At 35.6% G+C, this 24,276-nt stretch overlaps 1 protein-coding gene across 2 annotated transcripts; it reads right to left on the bottom strand.

Annotated features, from left to right (window-relative positions):
• Positions 1-455: 455 nt before the first annotated feature.
• Positions 456-22,943, bottom strand: LOC114262741 (serine carboxypeptidase II-2). Of its 2 annotated transcripts, XM_082920362.1 has the most exons (9): positions 22,130-22,943; positions 21,171-21,278; positions 19,495-19,590; positions 16,846-16,938; positions 15,920-16,008; positions 14,871-15,253; positions 13,577-13,669; positions 2,511-2,619; positions 456-736 (listed from the first exon to the last, which is right to left on the bottom strand). In XM_082920362.1, the coding sequence occupies exons 1-9, from the start codon at positions 22,608-22,610 to the stop codon at positions 605-607; spliced, it is 1,584 nt and encodes a 527-aa protein (XP_082776488.1). In that variant the 5' UTR covers positions 22,611-22,943; the 3' UTR covers positions 456-604. The 2 variants fall into 2 exon arrangements, with proteins under 2 accessions (XP_082776488.1, XP_082776489.1); XM_082920363.1 differs by lacking the exon at positions 16,846-16,938.
• Positions 22,944-24,276: the final 1,333 nt, after the last annotated feature.

Here is a 24,276-nt window from a genome sequence, read left to right as displayed (position 1 = left end):
TCCTCAAATCCTTATTCATCATTTCCAGATTTCTTTCATTTTCGTTTCTTCCTTTTCCTATTTTCGCTATCTTTTGTTCTACGTAATTTCTGCAAGTTAGATATTAAAAAGAGTTTGTGAGAAAGAGAGAATTACAACACTGATTTAGCTCGTTAGGCTTTAAATTGTAGTGCTACAACTTCAAGATTAGTCATTGCATCCTAAGAAATAGACACCGGTAAATCTCAAAATACCAGAGCGAGTGTGAAATCTACTTTAAGCAGATTGTTTCCAACACAAACATCGACTTAAAGTTATCTATTTGTACGCGCTGTAAGTATTAAATTCAGATTTTAATTTATTAAATTATTTTTTAGAAGGATTAAATTCATATTTTAATTTATTAAATTATTTTATGAATTATTTCATTCTGTTCTTTATTTTATATTACACACACAATTACACAAAAAAACCGCTAGGTTCTAACATATATGACGAAATGACATTACTTCAAATCGAACATTTCAATCTTACAATTTCAAAATTGTAATCTATAGAAATATTTGGAACTTATTTTGACTTGATCACAAGCAAATTTAGCTTAGTTTAAAGGAGGTTCAGAGCATTAATAGTTTCCAGTAATAAACATCTTAAGTAAGGCCAAAGCTCTGCGAGGCTGAAATTGTGGGACTTGATGACCAGCACCTCTAACTGTTGTGAAAGTTAATCCTTCATAAACTACTTTATATCCTCCCACCTGCACCACTTACCCACATTAATTACGAAATAAAAATAAAAAATAACATAAATATATGAATCAAGAAAATGATATATTAAACCTGTTAAGTCACCAATTGACCTGAAAATTGCTGATGAAATAACAGAATTATATGAATCAAGAAAAATAATAACACCCTATAAGTCACCAATTTTCCCAAAAACAAGTACAGATAGGCATAACACCCATGCTTCGAGACCGGGGGCGTGTCTTGAATATATGTTAATGATTTGAACCGTTCTTATTATAAAGTTTATCGAGTAAATCATCCATGAAAAAAATCGAGTTAATTGAACATATATAATCTCAAAACAAGATCACATTTATGTTTAAATAAAATAAACAGTTAGCATGATTTTTGATAAATTTTTACAAAACAATTAGAGCCTAATCGTCGGGTTATGCACGTCTAATTAACCTCATTTTTCATATGAATGATATACTCGATGAAATTTAAAATAAAAATAATTCAGATCATCAAAATAAATTTAGGATAAACTCGATGAGCCGTCACAACATGGGTGCTGTGATAACACGAGAATGACTCATCTCCATACCACTATCCTCCATACTTCACCATACTCTATTTATGGCCTCATTTCAGGCCCACAACAATAATTCAAACGATTCATCTTATAAATCTTGTAGTAAAAATCATTTGTGCAAAAAATTAAATTCATCGAATATCGATGAATGGCTTCTCTCTATACTACTATCCCCCATGGACAATATTTTATGAGTTTCATTCCAAACCCACAATAATAATCCAAACTGTTTATTTAGTAAATATCACAGTAAATTTTTTGTGTAAAAAATTAATTTCATTGGATATCAATGAATCAATAAACAAATCACATTTTGTTTTATAGTTTAAGCTCATAGTTCTTGTCCATTTTTAAAAAATAAAATATAATTTATTTACATGTGTGATATCCATTAAAGCTACTTTTTTGTACAGATTATTTTTATTATGAGATTTACATTATGAACAGTTTGAATTATAATTGTGAACTTGAAGTAGAATCTTGAAATTGAGTATGGTAAAATATAAAGGATAATAGTATAGACCCCCCCCCCCCCTATTTTTTATTTTTCACTTTTTAGAAACTTCTAGTTGAAACGGATAAATTTGAAGTAAGTTTAAAAAAATCTGAAATCAAAGATAGAAATGCAAATAGAGAGTCATTGCACCTCAACAATGGTAAATCAACTATTCTCCAAAAAGCTTAAATTATTCAGTAATACTATAAATTTAGACTTAATTATCTAAAAATTATCCAGAATTGTCCTTTTGTGATTCAAATTTATTCTACATATCGATCTCACACTAAACAAATTCAATCTCAACCACACAACTCTCATTCAAGATACATTCGGGATTTGTAAGATAAGGTTCATAGCATTTTTCTAAATTATAAGAAAATAAACCCAACTACAACAAATAAAACCAACTAGCACTAGATTAGTTGGCCAAAGTCATTGCACCACAATAAGAGATCAATGGTTCTAATCTCTCTCCTTCAAACTATAAACTTAAACATATCATAAAAAGTAAAAAAAATAATATTTTTACATAAATTTTAAACAAAATTTAAGATTATAATAATGTGACAGTGTAAATTTTTTAAAAATAATATTCCATATTAATTTTATGAACAATTTTTTTTGTATTTGTATAGCATTAGTTTCTAAAGCTAGCTCAAAAAAAGTGTGAAAGTGTGTGAGAACAAAAAATACTGGCCCAGAAACTTACTTGTCCATAATCATCTGACCAAGGATTCCAAGGTTTGATTACTTTAAGGTTTAACGCATCTATGGAATATCGAGTGCCTGTCACCGGAACCACTGCATCCACGTCCCCACTGAAACAAAAAAAAAAAAAAAATTCATATGTTTATTTAAGAGATGAAAAATTTATAACTGAAAAATTATCCGCAAATAAAATTTTTATACAAAAACTCAACGAAAGTGATGTGACATTAGTATTTTTAAAACAACTCCGTTACGTAATTCCAAATATCAAAGGCTCGAATGGCTCAAAATTTCAAAACGACGTCGTTTTAGGACTTTTTTTTATTCTCTTACCGGTAAGATAATATTTTCCGTACCATTCGAGCCATTCGAGCTCTACGCATTTGAGCTACGGATCATTTTCGTTTTTAAAATTATAAATTAAGTGTCGTGGTTTGAAATTAAAGTACTATAAATTATATATATGGAAATTTTATTTGCAAATATGGATTTACTCAAATAAATAAGTATCTAAAATCATTGCACTAGACCCTTTTAGTTTATTGATAGATAATAAAAGATAAAAATGTGTGGGGACATAATTTTTTAATGACAACACGTAGGTCGAGGTGACACCAAAGTGTCAGCCGAGGTATTACGTGTCTTGGTCATGACACCGAAATGATCTTGGCTAGGCTGAGGTTATCTGCGAAAAAATCGAAATCCGGGATAAACAAATAAGGGACAAGAGTCCTAAAATAGGAAAGGACTTCAGTTTGGATAAAGATAAGACTCTTAGAGAGTTTATCTCAATCCTACTGGGAGTCCAAGATTAGCAGTAATCCTAAGTCCATTGAAGTTAGGCTTCTATTGGGATTAGGTAAGTGTTGGCTATAAAAGAGAGGCACCCACATGGGTCTAAGGTATGCTTTTTGTGCTCTGAATAGTGAGTTAAGCACTTTTGCTATCTTTGAGAGATAACTGACTTGGTCGTCGGAGTACCCCCGGGTGGACGAACCACTGCCGGAATCTCCTCTTTGTGACTGGTCGTTCGGGCTTAATCTATTCTGTCAGTGTTCTCAGCTGAATGCTTGATTGGCAGTGTGGTCGGAAATTGACACACACAATTTGGCGCCGTCTATGAGAAAGAAATGAGAATAGATGGCCAACGAGGGACAGAAAGAGAATGTTAGGGATGACACCCCTATTGAGGGTGGGAAACATATTGACCTTGACGTCGAAGACGACAACTGCAACGAAGAGACTCGTGATAAGAATCACGGAGGAAATGATGCCGGCCAGGAAGGCGGCGTATCGAAGAAATCGGATCGGAGCGGGTATTATAACGAGGACGACCTCCAGGTATGGAAAGATAGATGCCTACGGAGGGACGACAAGATAAAGAGAATGGCGGACAAATTGGCGGACCTGCAAACGGTCGTCAATTTCATGATGCAGAACAACGTCATGCAACCACCATTCCCGCTACAAGATGCGCCGATTCTAGTGGCCAAGAAAGGTGCCCAAAAAGGGGGCAGAAAACAGTTCCTGCAGTCCCTCAGCATGGCGGGGCCAAGGGACATTCTCATCGGCCTTCGTGGGAGGTTGGGTATGGAGAATCCCAGAAGACACGTTGAACAAAAGAAACCTGCACCAAATAACATCGGGATGTTCAGGGGAAGGAACTCTGTTTCGACACGACCAATGGAGGGAGGTCCAAAAGAACTCACAATGACACTGGAAGTAGTGCACCAAAGAGACTGAAATCAGAAGATAGCCAAGCTCCTGGACGAACCAATGAGGATTTGAGGGATTACCTCCAGAGAAAGCGACAAGATGCCGAGGTGACCTCTCCGGTCAAGCCGAGGACACCGTTCTCGGTAGAGTTGGACAAATTTGAGGCCCCGAAAAGGTTCCACATGCCGAGATTCAAGATATACGACGGTAAGTCAGACCCGAACTTTCACGTCGGCTTGTACTTGAACTCGATGGCATTATACACCGGGAACGAGCCGTTGCTCTGCAAGGTGTTCCCCTCGTCCTTTAGGGAAATTGCATCAGACTGGTTTCACAAGTTACCGAAAGGAATTGTAAAAACCTGGGAAGGCCTAGCCGAGATGTTCGTGGCCAGGTTTGTGACAAACAAACTACAACTATTAAAGGTAGACTCCCTGATGGCCCTGAGAATCAGTGAGGATGAAAGCCTTAAGGCTTATGTCAAGAGGTATTACGAGGTGTTCAACCAAATACCAGGATGCAACCAAGAGGCAGCGGTTGTGTCCTTTAAGAATGGCCTGAAAGATGACTGTCTGCTACGAAAATCACTGGCAAAGACATTGCCAAAGGGTATGGAGGAACTCATGGCCAGAATATAGAAGTATGCAAGGGCCGAGGAAGACACACCGGGGACAAAGGCGTCAACACAAGATAGAGAAACGGCTCGCCGAAGCGAGGCCAGGGTAACACTGGATACAGCAAGCAAGAGACAGGATTAAGGGCTGTACAGGCAGTCACAACTGATCCTTCCAACCTAAGTGAGCAGATCCCAAATTTCAGAAGACAAGATCTCGGCCTAGATGATTAAGTCTGAGAAGAGAAAAGCTCAGCCTAAGTTAAAGACTTTTTATATAAGGTCCACAAAGGAGTAGGTGGAAGTCATGCAGGGGGCAGAACCCTTTCCATAGAACAATATCGCAGGGATTCTTTTGGCCTTACATGCAAAAGAAGCTGAAGCCTATGTAAAAAAGCGTGAAAATGTTGTTGAAATCCACCTGCAACGTGCGAGAGAACAGCAATTCGGCTGGGGGCATACCAACAAACAACTTGCTAGGGCTTTCAACAACAAGGTCAGCCTAAAAGAGTTCAAAGTTAGGGACCTCATCCTGAGAAAGGTTGTCGGCAATAAGAAGGATCGTGGGGAAGCCAAACTTGGCTCAAATAGAATCATCTCAGTTGCTGGCAATGGAGCATATCGGCTGAAGTAATAATAAAGTGCTAGTTTGATTTTTGTGAATTTGAAATCTGTGCGATAGGACCGATCAGTCCTATGGCGATGTTTCTGATTGAAACATGACGAATAACTTAGACTTATTATATGGCAGAGTTCCTACTTGCATATAATAGAGTTGAACTAAGTTGGCGATGTTTCTGATTGAAACATGACGAATAACTTAGACTTATTATATGGCAAAGTTCCTACTTGCATATAATAGAGTTGAACAAAGTTGGTGATGTTTCTGATTGAAACATGACGAATAACTTAGACTTATTATATGGCAGAGTTCCTACTTGCATATAATAGAGTTGAACTAAGTTGGCGATGTTTCTGATTGAAACATGACGAATAACTTAGACTTATTATATGGCAGAGTTCCTACTTGTATATAATAGAGTTGAACTAAGTTGAATTAACCTGAACTTGCCATATCGGCAGAGTCAAACACAGATTGAAACTAAGTGCACTTGGGTAAGATTAACAGAAGAACTAAGGTTGAGAACATCGGCTAGTCTCTGTTTAAATATAGACTTCGGCAACAAGGTCAGAGCCACATGCTTAATGAGAACCCAAGTGGAACTTAAGTTCACATTAGGGGGCAGAGGACTGGAGAATGATGCTTGGGAGTTGGAATTTTGAAGCCAAGATCGGTTTAACACTTGTTGAAATTTAAAGAAAAATTTACAAGTTGAAGTTAAACTGAGGTCATGTTTAACACTTGTTGAAATTTAAGAAAAATTTACAAGTTGAAGTTAAACTGAGGTCATGTTTAACACTTGTTGAAATTTTATGAAAAATCTACAAGTTGAAATAAATCCGAGGTTATGTTAAAGGAAGATTGGTTTAAATACTTGTTGAAATTTTTAAGAAAAATTTACAAGTTAAGCCAAGGTTGTATTGAAAAGAAGTACCTATGTACTTGCCGAAATAAACTGATAGTGGTTTAACCGAGGTATTCCACCCCGAGGAGGTTGCACAGTTAAGGTCTACATTGAAAACATGCAAATTATTTTAAGTATAGAATCATGCAAGAGTAAAAAGAAGACAAACATTCAAAGCACTTGAAAAGGAAAAAAGTTGTATATGCATTCAGATAAGGAAAGAAGACACCCCGGCCTGACATTGAAGAATGATTGTTTAGATTACAAAAATGGCACGTCAGCCAAATTAAAGCTTACATTGTTTCAAAAAGTAAGAAAAAAGTACAAGGTACAAAGAAAAACACAGACTGATAAAACTCACCGAAGAAAAATGAAGCCGGTGTTGAGTACGCCGAAGTCAGATGATGACAGCAAACGGAAAGGATTAGCAAAAACCTCGCCGAAGGAGGTGAACGACGGTGATTGCAGAGAGCGTTAGAGCTTGAAGCAATAAGAGGATTAGAGAAAGTTAGAGAGAGAAAGCTTGCACGAAGACGAAGATGCAAAAGTGAAAAGACGAAGAGAGAGAAGTGATTTTGATCAAACACAGGAAATGAGGGCAAAAACGCATGTAGTGTGCCTAGGACGACGTGTTTGTCAGACGGTGCATGCAAGTGCGATGCAACTTAATGCACGTGTTAGGCACAGCTCAGTAGGGGAAAGACGCATGGAAAAAACGGTTGAGTTGTTGTGCGTGACAGCTCATACGCGTGATAAAACTCTTGGAGTTCTTAATTTAACGGAGCAAGACCTCGACTAGGAGGACGATCTCGGTTGTGAAACTTGAACAAAACTTGGTTTTTTAGTTCTAAGGCATTGATGAAAACAGACTAAGTCTTGGTCATATTTGAGCCGACGAATGATGACCTCGGTAATGAAGAATAAAGCGAACTTAGCTGATGTGCTAAATGAAAGGAATGATATAGGTTCCATCACCTCAGGATACCGAGGTAATAGAACCTAGGGGGCAGTTGTGGGGACATAATTTTTGAATGACAACACGTAGGCCGAGGTGACACCGAAGTGTCAACCGAGGTATCACGTGTCTTGGTCATGACACCGAGATGATCTCAGCTAGGCCGAGGTTATCTGTAAAGAAACCGGAATCCAGAATAAACGGATAAGGGACAAGAGTCCTAGAATAGGAGAGGACTTCAGTTTGGATAAAGATAAGACTCTTAGAGAGTTTATCCCAATCCTATTGGGAGTCCAAGATTAGCAGTAATCCTAAGTCCATTGAAGCTAGGCTTCTATTGGGATTAGGTAAGTGTTAGCTATAAAAGAGAGGCACCCCCATGGGTGTAAGGTATGTTTTTTATGTTCTGAATAGTGAGTTAAGCACTTTTGCTATCTTTGAGAGATAACTAACTTAATTGTCGGAGTGCCCCTAGGTGGACGAACCACCGCCGGAATCTTCTCTTTATGACAGGTTGTTCGGGCTTAATCTATTCTGCCAGTGTTCTTCAGCTGAGTGCTTGATTGACAGTGTGGTCGAAAATTTACACACACAGAATGGTATGTCTGTTTCAAAATCTTTGTCTTTTATTTCAAAACAAACACAACTATTAGATTATATGAAAATCTTTAATTATAAGAATTTTGAAACATGATTTAATAATTGTGAGTATTTTGAAACAAATAGATAGAGAAATTTTGTTTAGTAATTCATGCTGTGGTTTAATTTATGTTAGGATTAAGGCACACCAGAAATCAATCACACATAATAACACAAGAGATTTACGTGGTTCGGCAATAGCCTACGTCCACGGGAGAGATATCACTATAGAATTATTCCGGAGGGAGTTTACAACACTCACACCTCAGTCTCTCTCTCTCTCTCTCTCTCTCTCTCTATAGCACTCTCACTCTCTTACACAGATTATACACTCTGTGTTTGTTGCCTCTATTTGTGTGTTATGTTTTCCTTCCTCCTCACCTCAAGGTTATCTCCCTTCCTACTTCTTGACTTGGAGCAAACCAGCCAACCTCCAACTACTCCTCCATATAGGCTGAAGCAGCTAACAATTCTCTCCCTCTACGCCCATATGGATAACTGACTTCTTTACTTGAAGTCCATCTCGGTCAGATTCTTGCAAATTTTCAGTTTGTCTCTGGTAATAACCTTGATCATCATATCAGAAGGATTCTTGTTCGTGTGAGTCTTCACCAACTTCATCAACTGCTTTTCCATCACTTCTCGTATCTAATGATACGGGACATCAATGTGCTTTGTACAGAAATGGTACATGGAATTCTTACTCAGATCAATTGCACACTGATTATCACAATGTACCTTGTACTCTTCCTGCTGTAGACCCAATTCTTGGAGAAATCGCTTTAACCACAACATTTCCTTTCCAGCATCTACGGCAACAATGTACTCTGCCTCTGTTGTAGATAAAGCAACACACTTTTGTAGTTTGGACTGCCTTGAAACTCCTCCTGCAAAGGTGAACAAAAATCCTGATATAGACTTTCTACCATCAAAATCACCGGCCATATCGACATATGTAAAACTCTCCAAAATTGGTTCAGCTCCCCCAAAACATAGATACATCTTTGAAGTTCTCTTCAAGTACTGAAGAATCCATTTGACTGCCTCCTAACGCTATTTTCCTGGGTTGGCGAGGAATCTGCTCACAATGCCAACTGCGTGAGCTATATTTGGCCGGGTACACACCATTGCATACATCAAACTTCCTACTGCAAAAGAATAAGGGATTGCCTCCATTTCTTTCCTTTCAGAGCTGGTCGTGGGACACAAACGCTTTGTCAGCTTGAAATGGTTGGCCAGTGGTGTGCTGACTGGCTTGGCATCTTTCATGTTGAACCTTTCAATCACCCATTCAACATATTTCTCATGTGACAACCATATCTTCTTAGCTTTCCTGTCACGAGCAATCTTCATACCCAAAATCTGCTGTGTTGGGCCTAAATTCTTCATGTCAAAATACTGTGACAAGACCTTTTTCAACTTGTTAATCATAGCAATATTATGTCTGATGATCAGCCTATCATCGACATACAACAGTAGCATGATAAAGTTTCCATCCGAAAACCTTCAGAAATATACACATTGGTCTGCTACTGTTCTTGTGTACTCGTGATCCACCATGAATGAATCAAACTTCATGTACTATTGTCTCGGCGCCTGCTTCAGGCCATAGAGACTCTTTTTCAGTTTGTAGACTAGATTCTATTTTCCTTTAACTTTAAATCCTTCTGGTTACTCCATGTAGATCTCTTCCTCCAAATCACCATGGAGAATGGTAGTCTTGACATCCATTTGTTCTACCTCCAAATTCAAGCGAACTGCTAATCCCAGAGCTACTCGAATGGAAGTCATCTTCACAACTGGAGAGAAGATCTAGTCAAAATCAACTCCCTTCTTCTGCCCAAAACCTTTGACCACCAAGCGAGCTTTATGTTGTAATATTTTACCGTTGCCATATTTCTTCAATTTGTACACCCATTTGTTTTTCAATGCCTTTCTGCCCTTTGGAAGTGAAACAAGCTCATGAGTGTGGTTCTTTTGCAAAGAACCCATCTTCCCCTTCATGGCTTGTATCTAGCAATCTTTCTCTGTATGACTCTTTACTTTCGAAAAACTCTCAGGCTCCCCCTCATCAGTAATCAGAATATACTGAGAAGCGGGATATTTGGTTGATGACACGGCAACTCTTCCAGATCTTTGCAACTGAGGCCCAGTTGCCTCTGGTTGAGGGGGTTGCTCCCCTTGCTCAACACCTTCTTCATCCAAGTCTTCATGTCTTTCCTCTGAATCCTCAATTTCTGGCATAGGATCCTGCAACTCTGGCATTTCTTGTTGCACATCATCACATCTAGCATTTTGTGATGGCTCGGGAGATGGGAACATGTCTAGAGTGATGACATCTCTAGACTTTGTAGACTTTTCAAAATCTGCTACTGTCTGGTCTTCCTAGAACATAACATCTCTGCTCCTGAATATCTTCTTGTTCATTGGGTCCTGCAACTTATACCCAAATGTTGCATCTGAATAGCCCACAAATATACATAGAGTGGGCTTGTCATCAAGCTTCTATCTATTTTTCTTGGAGATGTGTGCTAACACCTTACACCCGAAGACTCTCAAGTAAGAATGTGATATCTTTCTTCCGGACCAGACTTCCTCATGTATCGCAAAATTCAACGACACTGAAGGCGACCTATTGATGAGATAACAGGATGTACGGGCAACTTTGGCCCAAAATGACTTTGGCAACTTTGCCATTCTGAGCATACATCTGACTCTTTCAATAATAGTGCGGTTCATCCTCTCTGCCACACCATTGTGTTGTGGGGTATTGGGAAATATTGTCTCACGCCGGATATCTCTGCTAGCATAATATGCTTCAAAAGTATTGGAAGTGTACTCACCACTATTGTTTGTGCGAAGACACTTCAACTTCTTCGCGGTCTTTCTTTCCACCATTGCATAGAACTCTTGAAAGTGCTGGAATACCTCATCCTTCGTCTTCAGGAAATATACCCACAACTTCCTTGATGCATCATCAATGAAGGTCAGAAAATACTTGCGTCTGCCAAGTGACTCCACTTTAATTGAGCCACAAACATCTAAGTATACCATACTGAGCACTTCTATTTTCCTCTTGCTCGTTAAACTGAATGATACTCGATGCTACTCGCCATAAAGGCAATGATCACAAGGCTTCAGGGCACTCCCTTTGAATTAGGGTATCTTGGATTGTTTGCCAACAGATGCAATCCCTTTTCACTTATGTGAGCCAGTCTTCTGTGCCATAAGTTTGGTGTCTCCTTGTCTTCTGTTGCATTAAGACTTCCTAGACAGATCTCCGTTTGATTCTTGTACAGTATTGAAGACATCTCACCTCTGGCGATTGTCAAAGCTCCTCCTATCAACTTCCAACAGCCATTTCTAAATGTACTTGTATAGCCCTGTCGGTCCAGGGCACTTCCAGAGATAAGATTGAGGCGCAAATCTGGAACATGCCTTATATCTTTGAGAACTAGCTTGTGTCCGACATTAGTCTGAATGCTAATGTCTCTAATGCCCACAATCTTGGAATAGCTAGAATTTTCCATTTGAACAGTGCCAAAATCTCCGACGTTGTACGAACTGAAGAGTTCTCTGTAGGAAGTAGCGTGATAAGATGCACCTGTGTCTATCACCCGCTTTGTATAGTGGTGGTCAACCACGCGAACACAATCCTTCTCTTCACCAACTACAAGAAGTATTTCATCAGTTGTAGTGGCTGTCGTGTTTTGCATCTCCCTTTGACTTACTACTTTGGCCTTTATCTTTCCGGCTTGGACAATTCCTCTTTATGTGACCCTTCTGGCCACAGTGAAAGCAAGTAAAGCTAGAGTTACCTTGACTTTTACTGTCTCTGGATTTACTCCTGTTGTTCCATCTACCTCTACTCTTGCTTCTTCCTCTGCCTCTGCCTCTACTTCTGTCTCTGTCTCTATCTTTTGTGACAAGAGCATAGGACTGATTACCTCCCATGTCTTTCTCCTTTGTCTCTTCATTGTACATGGCGTCTGTGACCATGCTCATGGTCAGCTTCTCCTCTGGTGTAAAGTTGCTGAGAGAAACCACTAACGTCTCCCAACTATCTAGTAAAGAACTGAGCAGTAGAACGGCTTGCAATTCATCATCCAATGGCATCTTGACGGTTGCAAGTTGATTCACCTGATTCTTGAATTCACTGGTATGCTCGACAACAGACACACCATTCTTTCAACTTCAGATTTACAAGCATTCTCATCACTAAGGCTTTGTTCTGGCAGTCTTTGACTAGTACATTCCTTCTAACATTGTCCAAATGACATATATGTCTGTCTCATGGGTGACACGGTGGAACACACTGTGGTCTATCCATTGTCCAATACAGCCGACAGTCTTCCAGTTCATCTTTATCCAGTCTTCATCCTTCACTTCCACCGGTTTAACCCCTTTTAGAGCAATAACGTAAAACATGTCTTTATAATATAGGATGTCTTTCATCCGCAACTTTCAAATTGCATAATTGGAAGGATTCAACTTGATCATGGATCCTAAAGTTGATGTGAATACCTCTATCATCTTCTTACTTTTTACAAAAACTCTGATTCAAAAATTTGACCGTACGGATCACTCTGGAATACTCCAAATAGTTGGAAACCACTATTGGATCACCAAAATCAGATTTCAAATGGCTTAGATCTAGCCAAAATATGTTCAACGGTTCAGATCTGCAGATGTACTATAGCCGCAACTTCTCTGTCTCTGGGTCGGGTCAACCCGACAAGTGGAAAACATGTATCACTGACGTAGCAGACACGTGGCGCTAACTTGGCAGACACATGTCGATGATGTGTCAGCGATGTATCGCTGGCATGGCGATGACATCATTATCACGCGCGGATCAGTCGCCTTCTTCCTTCCTCCACGTATGGGTCGCGTGTATGCGACTGGAATGACGTGCCGATATACTAAACGGCGCGTGTGGCGCGTGTCTAAGACTGGGACTCACGCGTCTTCTTCAGGTGGCGCGTGAAGGCGCATTGTGGCTCATCAGGGGCTCTGCTTTACAGTTATGCCTTCTCTCGTCGAGAACTTCCTCTCAGTATGCTCAAAAATGAATTTTAAGCAACTCGATTTTTGGGCAATTCTGAAAAACACACCCTGTTTTTTCGAAAATCGACCAACGCGGCTCTGATACCACTTGTTAGGATTAAGGCACACCAGAAATCAATCACACACAATAACACAAGAGATTTACGTGGTTCGGCAATAACCTACATCCACGGAAGAGATATCACTGCAGAATTATCCCGGAGGGAGTTTACAACACTCACACATCACTCTCTCTATAGCACTCTCACTCTTTTATATAGATTATACACTCTGTGTTTGTTGCCTCTATCTGTGTGTTATGTTTCCCTTCCTCCTCACCTCAATTTATATAGAAAAAAGAAGGAAACAAAGTCAAGGAAAGGGAATTATTGGGCTAGCTGCCACCTGCCATCTCCCCTCCTACTTCTTGACTTGGAGCAAACCAGCCAACCTCTAACTACTCCTCCACGTGGGCTGGAGCAGTTAACAATTTAAGCTTAGCATGGAAATGCAAATTAGTGTTGATAATTGTTAGACCACTAATGTAAGAAAAAAGAGGTTGAAGTACCTACCTGAAAAGAAGAATATGAAGCCCAGATGCAATGAGCCTTTTATATATGGGGAACATGCTTGACGGTCTATCCTTCCAATCACTAATCACCAAACTGTGTGTGAGAGATAGAATCAATCAGTGAACGTGTATTTTAATGTCATTTAATTTTAATTCAAACTGTTAAATTATATACTTTGTAATGTGTGATGATAAAAAGTATAAAATTATTAGCCAAGCTAATTAAAATATTCTAATACTGCAAATCTTGAAAAAATTGTCATTTTTTAAAATTACAAAGAATACAAGGTTAACCGTTGTTTAAGCAAGTTAGGCGCTCACTTAAGAATCTTAATTTTTCAAAACTCTAAAAATTTTATTCTCTTTAATATTTGTATAAGATCCAATAAAATAAATAAATAAATTTCTTATCTAAGAGTTCAAAAAAATTAAAATTACCCAAGACATCAAAAAATTTAAATATTAAAAGTACTTTTTTCAAATACCTATCAAAAACAATTTCTTTGTCCAAATGTCTAACAAAATAAAAACTCTTCTTGCCAGTAGATAAAGGTGGAAAAGCCTATCTTAATTACTCAAGTTGATTTCCAATAAAAACAAATGTTTAAAAAAAATTATAATATAAAAATAATAATAAATTAGACAAAGAGAAAATTGGTGAAAAGTTTAATTTAAAGAGGGTAAAATCTTATTTGGTGACAAGGATATGTCGAAAAAATCGTTAGACAAGTCGCTCAGCAACTGACGATAATAGTGAGAAAAAGAAATGTATAATATTTAACCGACAGTATGTTGAATGATTAACAGGTGCCACATTTCAACAAATAGATAGTGAATTATTTTCTGTCTTTAGTAAAAAAAAAAATCATATTTTAATCAGATATCTTTACTTTTTAAATGCACCTAATTTAGATGCACTTAAAAAGTAAAATAGTTGAAAATCTCTACTTTTTTTTTTAACTAAATATAACAAAATATCAAAATTTACTGATTCTTTTGTATTTTTTTTATTTTATTTTTGTACTTTTTCATATTTAGTGATTTTTTCTTATTTAAATTCCATCACAAATATTTTAAATTTTAAGTGCATATAGATGAAGTAGATTAAAAAATTAAAAAAAAAATACTAAATTTAAAATATAATTATAATACTAAAAACAAAAAAAAAAACAAAAAATCAAAAATAGTTAATGAGTTTCAAAATCAAACAGGTTTGGATTAGTCGATCTATTGAGTCAGATACACATACACAGTTATAAAAAATAAAAATAAAAATAAAAAAGTTGAATGTGGACCTGCAAGTTTCCCAAGTGTAGGGGAGTTGAGTAGTGTTGGCATGCAAAGCTTTCTGAACTTGAGGAAGATTGAGATATCTCTGAACATAAGCTTCTTCACAGGGATCATGCCTTCCTCCTCTGTTGCGTTTACTATTTTTTTTGGATGAGTTTGAGGTAATAATGTCCAAACACAGTGGGGCATAGATGTTGTAATAATCTATGTTACCAATCTCTGAGTTCATTTTTTGTGCATAGTCTTCACATTGTGGGGTGTAATTGGAGGAAGACATGCAGTGGTGCATGAGTCCGCTATGAGTTTCGTCTGATATCAATGCATGGCTCCATATGTAATCGTACGTTCCTCTAGCATCTGTTTCATCATTCATTATCCCATTTCCTATCTACATATACATATGCCACCAGAAAAAACAAAGGGAAAATTACATATAAGTGGAAATTTTACAAAATATTTACATAATAATGAAAAAGTTTGTAAATTTAATTATTAATATTTATAAGATTTTTCATTGATTTGAATTTTTTTTTTTTAAATTACACTGATATGTAGTTTCCTCAAAAACAAATGGTTAATTATAAGCTTAATAAATCTACCAATACAATACAAACCACACAACCAATCACACAAAATATAGATGAAACAACTTAATTGAAATTGTCTTTTGTGACGGATCATAATATTTGTGACCACTATCTTATTTGTGTGCCTTAGACTTATTGATTATTAGCATTAATGCAACATGAAAAATAATTATTGATTATATTTGTGTTCAGTTTTATTCTTAAAATCATATTTATTATTTATTTTTTCATATACAAATGTGGTTTGATGAAATAACTATCAATGTTTGATTAATTTAATTTTTGACAAATATATTATACTCAATGTATCTTAAAAAATGAATAGTTCAAATTATTAAAATAGAACCCAAAATGAGTTTCAATAGCTACATACCTATTGTGCGAAATGCACAACAACCACTTTCCATACCCCTACACCATTTGCTAATTATCAAGAGATTGTATTACTAGGTAATGAGACTCTTTACCATTATTCCCTTGAGTTTGATGGTGGAGGTAGAGTCTGCCTCTTTGTTTCGCTTGATAATGGTATCTGCCAATTCTGGAATGTAAAATCCTATAAAAAAAAATATATTAAAAAAAAATCTTAACAATATCAAAATATAGGAACATAATTTTTATTTTTATTTTGGATTAATGTGTTACTAACACTGCTTTTAGCTTGAATGGGTCCACAATTTACTTCATGCATCAATTCCAGGAAATTTTCCAAGTTGCTAACATTATTGTAAGAAAATTATTCATGAGTTGGATGGCAGCAACAAAAAAAAAAAAAACACATAATGATGATAACAAGGGGACCCTTGATTAAAGTGGCATGTATGCCCATGCCATGTTAAACGTATTGAAAGACCAAATCATGTTGTCCCTATACAACAATACACATAGTAGGCCCTGTTGTCCAAATACAATAATACTCAAAGTAGGCCCAATTAGAGGACAATTCATATTTCTTTAGGTTAATTTTATTTGTGATTCTCTAACTACGAGTCTTATGGCGTTTTACTCTCCAATATTTAATTTATATCAATTTGATTTTTAATGTATAAAAATGTTTCACTTAATATTTGTGTCAATTTGATCCTCAATATATAAAAAAAAATTCAATTTCAATTTAGTCCTCCCAAATCCCAATCTAATTCTATTAATAGACGTAATTTAAACATTTGAAGCACTAAAATTGAAACACTTTCAATACATTGGGACCAGATTGACACAATTTTTTAACATTAGAAACCAAATTGAAATATTTTATACATTAGGACCAAATTGGCATAATTTAAACGTTGGGAACTAAAATAAGACTCATACTTTTGGGACAAAAAATTTAATTAACCCAAATTTTTTATATGTTTGTTTTATTCTAATTCCTTGTAATCATGCTTGTAAGTACCTGCATAGCTTTCACCGGTTATATAGAAGTCTCTGGCCTTGTAATGCGGGTATCTTTTAAACCAATTTATGAGGAAGACATATGCATCGCGAGCTGAAAAACAAACAGTGTTCATGTTAATGTAAATTGTAAATATACCTACTCTCCACCTACCACCTCCACTTCACCTACACCACTCCACCTCCACTTCACCTACTCCACTACACACTCCACTTCACCTACTCCACCACTCCACCTCCACTTCACATCTCCTATATAATGTACATACAATACATCAATAATATCAATCAATACATAATTCATTCTCTCTGTATCTCTCTCTATCAATTTATCTTTACATGGTATCAGAGCTATAGGTTAAAGATCTTGGTGTTCTTCGCCTTCCAGCGGGCGGCGGCAACCTCGCCTTGGTCGCCCGCCGGACCTCAACCTAGTCCGCTCGAATTTTCTACACATACCTTGAAATTTCCTTTCTTCAACCTGCCGAGTGCACTACTGTTCAGTCGCCGGAGACCGCCGCAGCTTGCACGTCGATGTCCCTTTGCCGAAGCTCCGTCGCGACACCGGCCTTCCTTGCGTCTGGTTTCAATCCTCTGCACATAGCCGCAGCTCAATCCTCTCCCTGATCACACACAGATACATGCATACACTAGCTCTCTTCTCTTCCTCTCTCTAGCTGGGTCTCTCACGAGACACACCCAACACAGACCAGCCACACATAGACACCATTCACACTCTTCTCTCTCAAGATCCATACACACCAAGAGGGACACCCAGCAGATGCATACACACTGATACACAGACATACACTTCTCTTTGGGGTCGGGGGAGGACAGACAGAGCACTTACACACACATATGCATGGCAGCAACTCCCTCTCTCTAGCTCTCTCTCTCGGCAGAGGGTTGGAGTACCAAAAAAAAAAAAAAAAAAGGCTGCCATACACACACAGGTACATGGGACATCACCATACACACGGACAGCACACATTGAGACATGCATCCAATGACTCTCTCTCTCACTTTACACCCACTCTTTTCCTTTCTTTTTATTTTAATATTGCCCACCGACTCTTCTTTTCTTTAAACACAAAACCACTCTTTTTTTTTTTATTCCATTCTCCCCACACACACAGCTCCCAACACACCCAGCCTCCTCTGCTTTTTACTTTATTTTATTTTATATATATATATTTATATATTATCCTACCCCACCAGGCCTCAGAAATCACTTCTGATTTTTTTTTTATCTTTATTTTATTTTCTTCTCCACAAAAACCAAACCAACCACAAAAAAAAAAAAAAAAAAAAAAAGCGCACAAAACAAAACACAAATTCAACACCACCTCACTGATTTTTCTGCTCTAACAACCTTGTACCATTCTTGCCATCCTGCTTGCACATTTCACTCTGTGTTGAGCTGTTTTGCTCCACTTTATCAATCCCTTTGTTTCAACATCAAATAGGTTTCTATCTTCACACCTATTTGAGTTTGAGGGGGGGTTATACATATATCATGGTGAGCACGGTTGCACACCCTGCGAACCACCCAAGCCACCCCATGGCGCACTCCCTAAGTCGCCCCCTTGGTGCACCACCACAAGCTTCTACATCGGTCCGGCATGACCCCGTAAACTGTCCCGACATTGATTCCAGTCAGCTTCTACATCGGTCCGGCATGACCCCGTAAACTGTCCCGACATTGATTGATATTAGCTTCTACATCGGTCCGGCATGACCCCGTAAACTGTCCCGACATTGATTCCGGTCAGCTTCTACAACGATCCGGCATGACCCCATAAACTGTCCCGACATTGATTCCGGTTAGCTTCTACAACAACGGTCTGACACGACCACACAGTGTCTGCTACATCGGTCCGGCATGACCTCGTAAACTGTCCTGCTACAACGGTCCGACACGACCATACCGTGTCTTCAACAACGGTCTGACACGACCATACAGTGTCTCCTACCTATTTTAATTTTATTTGTCAGCTTATTTTTCTGTTTTGTTACTCTCTCCAAACTCAAGTTAGCTAGTACCTATCCTCCTTGAGTTTGAGGGGGGCTGTTAATGTAAATTGTAAACATACCTACTCTCCACCTACCACCTCCACTTCACCTACACCACTCCACCTCCACTTCACCTACTCCACTACACACTCCACTTCACCTACTCCACCACTCCACTTCCACTTCACATCTCCTATATAATGTACATACAATACATCAATAATATCAATCAATACATAATTCATTCTCTCTGTATCTCTCTCTATCAATTTATCTTTACAGTTCAAATGAGATCATATAACGCAAAAATTATTCTTGCTTCATGCACCAATATTACAGAGGGCATTCACGCCTACAATCAAAAGGTTTTTCCCGATTCATTACTCCATAAATTGTTAAAGGCAAAACGAGACATTTTGCTAGGAATGACTCTAGAGAGCTTCAATTTCGACTAGACAACACTTTTTGAGTTTTTGCAATTATACTTTTCATTAGAGATTATAATAACACTAATTGATTGTGTGAATGCCTTTTTCGATATTGTTGCATGTAGCAATGAATAATTTCTCCCGTGTGTTTGTGTGAGTGCATGCATGGCTAGGTGTGGGAATGGCGGAAGGTTTGTTTGTAATTTTACCAGTCCTTTTATCTCCTGACATGTCGTAATCAGATGTAGTGTTTGAGTAGGAGAATCCAACGCCTGCTGGGGACTCCAGAAATAATATATTTGTAACTGCAAAATGTACGAGCACGAAGAATCTAATTCAGTGAAATAAGTATACATGCATTGATAAATAAGTAATTCGATAATTAATGTAATAATTATCAAATTTTTTTATTAAATTTACTTATTATTTCAAAGTGTTACTACTACATTGAGAGCCACATATAAAAAAACGGAACAGCCTTTCCTACTGTCAGACATTTCTCTGTTTGGTGTGGCTGTTAAAACGGGCGTATAGATTATAGCTTAACAGATTATAGATTATAACTTTAATCAGAAGTTGTTAATCTGTTTGGTGTAGTTGTTGGATTATAGATTTAAGTTGCTGAGCAGTATTTGTTAAATAAGTTGTAAAATAGCTTTTTCAATTAATTTTTATTTTTTGTTATTTACTACTTGTCTACATTTCTCATAAAAAATAATAATAATAATCTATAGTCCATTTGGGTCTTTTTCTATTTTTAAAAAAATAAAAAATAAAAAAATCTAAGAGTATAACCATATATTAACATGTCCACAGCAGAAGTTGATAATCAGAAGTAAGGGGTAAGCAGCTTCTCAGAATCAACTTTTTTGAATTAAAATAAGCTGCTAGAATCAGAAACTGATTGAAATAAGTTTAACCAAACAGTCCAAAATAACTTTTTTAAAGCTAAAAATTATAAGTTAGTTTTGAAAAGGTAAAACAAACACCCCTTGGAATGGAGGGATTAGTTGAAGGGGTTGTTTTATGAGCTCATACTAGGCCCACTAGGTGATTCAAATCATTTATATTTTAATACTCAGTTTAATATTAGATTTCTATATAAAAAATAAAATTAAACAAATATCTATAATCACATGTTTTTAAAAAATATATAGTTTATTCTCGAAATCATTCTTATTGTCCTTTTTTAAAGTCAAACATAATTCAATTAAATTATTGTTAATATCCGATCAACTTAATTTTTTGTATAAACAATTCACACCCAAAAAAAAAATTAACAGCTGAATAATTTAAATTAAGGAGATGAATTCGGAATGAGCTCAACTCTCCATTTGAACCTTTTAGTGCAATTACTGGACTAGAGGGAAAGGTAAACAGTTAAATGATAAATAAATTTATTAAACAAAAACTTGATTATCTTTCCGGAAAAATTATGCCAACTAGCTCCATAAATAATGATACATAATTTAGAAGATGTGTATATATATATAACAGAATTATTTTTCAGTTTTAAATAAATATTTTTAATATTTCAATTTTTTTCCTTTACTTTTTAAATTCATTTAATCTGGATACACTTAAAAAGTATAAAATTTGTGAAAAAAATATTTAAAAAATTCACTAAATACAAAATATATATATATATATATAAATCAATATATTTTCATATTTTTATGTATATGTTGAATTCCTTTTAAATTTCTTCACAAATATTGTACTTTTTAAAAAAATAAATAACTAAAAAAATATTTTTAAAAATTCACTAAAGACAACAAAACATAAAAAATTAAAAATAACCCAAAAAGTATTTTTAAAAATAAAAAATCAAACAGAGTGATTTGGTCTTTGTAATGAGTAATAGCAGAATAAGAATTTGACCAACCTTTGTTCCAGGCATGCTTTCTTGGATAAAGGGTTTTACAGTCTGAATTTACACCAAAAGGTCCAATCTCTCCCATGGCTCCCACCCCAAATGATGAACAACCTGGCCCTGTTTTGTGCATTCATAAATAATATTAGTCTTTTTACCACCTTATATATTTATTAACAACTTTCAAATGCACCATGATTTTAAATGGTATTATTGGGAGACAAATCGGTATTAGTTATGGTGTGGTGGGTATTAAAAGTATTGAGCAATATATACTGAAAAACATAATATTTTAAAAATTATCAATTGCGAAATTAACTTTCATAGTAATAGAATTGATAATATCAATTGTGAATCTAATGGTGAATTGATTATAAACCTATACTTACCAAAAGTCACCCAATATGAATGTTATTTTCATTCTTACCGATATACCTGAGTATAGTATATCGTTATCAGGATGCCCAAAAATAAATGTTCTATATTGGCATATTTTAAGAGAAATGGTAGGAATCCGAAAATTCTATCCTTGAAGGTCTCATATGTAGATTTAAATTGGTGTGATATGGGACAGAGTAGAGATAAATTTGATTGATATGTTTTAAATATTGAGCTCTTCCTCAAGAAAAATTCGGTTGCTATCATTGTTGATATTAAGAACCATCAAACACAGTTAGACACATACATATCCGTTCTATTATATATGAAGTGTACAGCTCATTTGATATGATATGAACATTTTTTTAAACTCCATCACGTTTTATTTTCTTTTAAAAATGCTTACAAAATTGTTAACTGCTCACACCTCTTTTTTTTTTAATTATAATTTGGTTAATTTAAAACTCTACCTCTAGTAAATAAGCTAAATGGTTTTCAAATTCAATCATCATCTAAAAGTTTACATTCAAAACACATCACATTAATTTGTATAGAGAGAGTGGGAGAGAGAGAGAGAGAGAGAGAGAGATCACCTCCATTGAGCCATAGAACAAGAGGCTTAGAAGATGGATTATGGACAGCTTCAGCAAAATAATAGAAAAGTCTTCTTCCTTTGAATTCATCCACATTTACATACCCTGCATACTGCTTAAACATCACCTCTGTTGGCTGCCCTGGAAGCCCACCTTTAATTTCATCATTTTCCATCTTTCCAACTTCACCACCACCACCTCCTCCTATACTCGACCACACATCATCCGAACTATCAAGATTCTGATCAGTTTGCTTCTTCTTATCCCTCCACAAGGCCCTGAGTCGACCCGCTTGGTTGGCCGGATAGCCATGGCTAATGCAGGCCTGGAACATCACCATGACAGTCATCAACAGCATTAACAGGTTGAGGCTTGCATTCTTCTTCCCCATTGTTGTTGATAATTGCCAGAAATGTGTGTTGGAGTCGATCATATTTACTTTTTCTTTTATAGTTTCTAGTAATCTCTTTATCTCAATCATTCTATTAAATGATAAACAGTTAAGAGTAGACCCCCAAAAAAGTTTAAAATTAAAAAAGAATTCACAATTTGAAATATGTGAATTACAATCGTACTTTAAATTTAAGGCATAAATTTAAGAAAATTGATAAATAAGTCCGTTTTTTAAACTTAATAATGCATAAGTGAGATGAATGGTTAATAACTAAAGAAAATATGAAAGAGCAAGAGAGTTATTTTAGATATTCTAATAAATTATCACATCATTGTGTTTGAAATATTGGTCTAATTTTCATCTTGACTGAGAGAATGAAAAAGATAGATGAGTAATGACAAATGGTGCTCATTTATTGATATCATCAAATATCATTTCTTTATTTTAAATTACCAGCTTTTTTGGTATTTTTTTATAAATATATAGCATTTTTTATTGGATAAATTTTCTAGCTTTTCCAATGACTATCCTTTGTTCCAACATAAATTAGAGGGTAGTACTGTCATTTGGTATGTAGGGAACTTCTAAATACACTCACTTTAATTTTGCTTACATTTATTACTTGCATTAATCTTGTGACCTCAAAAAAAAATACTTGCAAGTGTGAAAAGAAATTTTGATTAGTGTTTAGAAGCTCTTTAATGTGCTTTTTTTTTTTTTTTTTTTGGTTTCTCAAAAAAAATTAAAAAAAAAAAAAAAGGTACTACATACATATACAAAGTGATTGAGGGTAAGGTCAATTGACCATTTTAGAGAGGATATAAAGTTCAATCAAAAGCGTGCTCTAGGGGAATTCAATCAAGTATGTTTCATGCGCTGTTTGGGTTCCACCTAAAACCAGTGCTGTTAGTTCACACTGCAACCGGGAAATATACTCCTTTCTAATATATATAATTAATTTCATATTTTTTTTATAATTATTATGATTTTTTTAAAAAAAATTAAAATTAATATTAATAATAAATAGATACTAAACTAAATAAAGACAAATATATATTTTAGGTAAAAATAAATGATAATATTATTTTTTTCATTCATACGGCTAACAAATTATTAATAAAAATAATCTAATTTTAATGTGAATTAAAATTTTAAGAGAAACTAATATAATTATATTAAAAGTATAAAACTAATTATATTTTTTTGAATCTATAAGAAAGATGAGTATTATTTACTCAATTATTAATTTCAAAAGCACTTTTATTATTTTAAGGTAATATTTGATTCATTAAAATGAAGTAGAATAAAATAAACATTCTATCAAAATGTATATTTTCATGTATAATTAAACTAAAAATAATAATGACAAATATATTATAAATATAATCATCTTTACTGTTTTCAAAAAAAAAAAATTGATCATTCTATAAAAATATATATTTATATAACGAATAACGATTCTATTTTATTTGAATTCATTCCAAACACGACAGTACAAAATAAGCTAGAACGTTTTTCATCTTGTGGTTAGCGTGCCCACCCAACATGAGTAACATTTGCTGAGCAGAAGCGCACTATACAGTGAGTGTTTGGGAAATTAGTGTCTTAATATATTATTTTAGTTTTTGACTATTTTAATAGGTTAAAATTTTTATATTTGAGAAAATAGTTAGATTTTTTTGTAACTAAATGTAATGTTTCTGTGAAAAAAAGTAAAATGATTATGGATTTGATATGATATTTTGTCTTATTA

The sequence above is a fragment of the Camellia sinensis genome, chromosome 3 (assembly GCF_055761805.1).
Source record: "Camellia sinensis isolate YWXY chromosome 3, ASM5576180v1, whole genome shotgun sequence".
Taxonomy (NCBI): Eukaryota; Viridiplantae; Streptophyta; class Magnoliopsida; order Ericales; family Theaceae; genus Camellia; species Camellia sinensis.
Note: the sequence above shows the minus strand (reverse complement) of the source record. Positions and strands in the feature narration are given on the sequence as shown.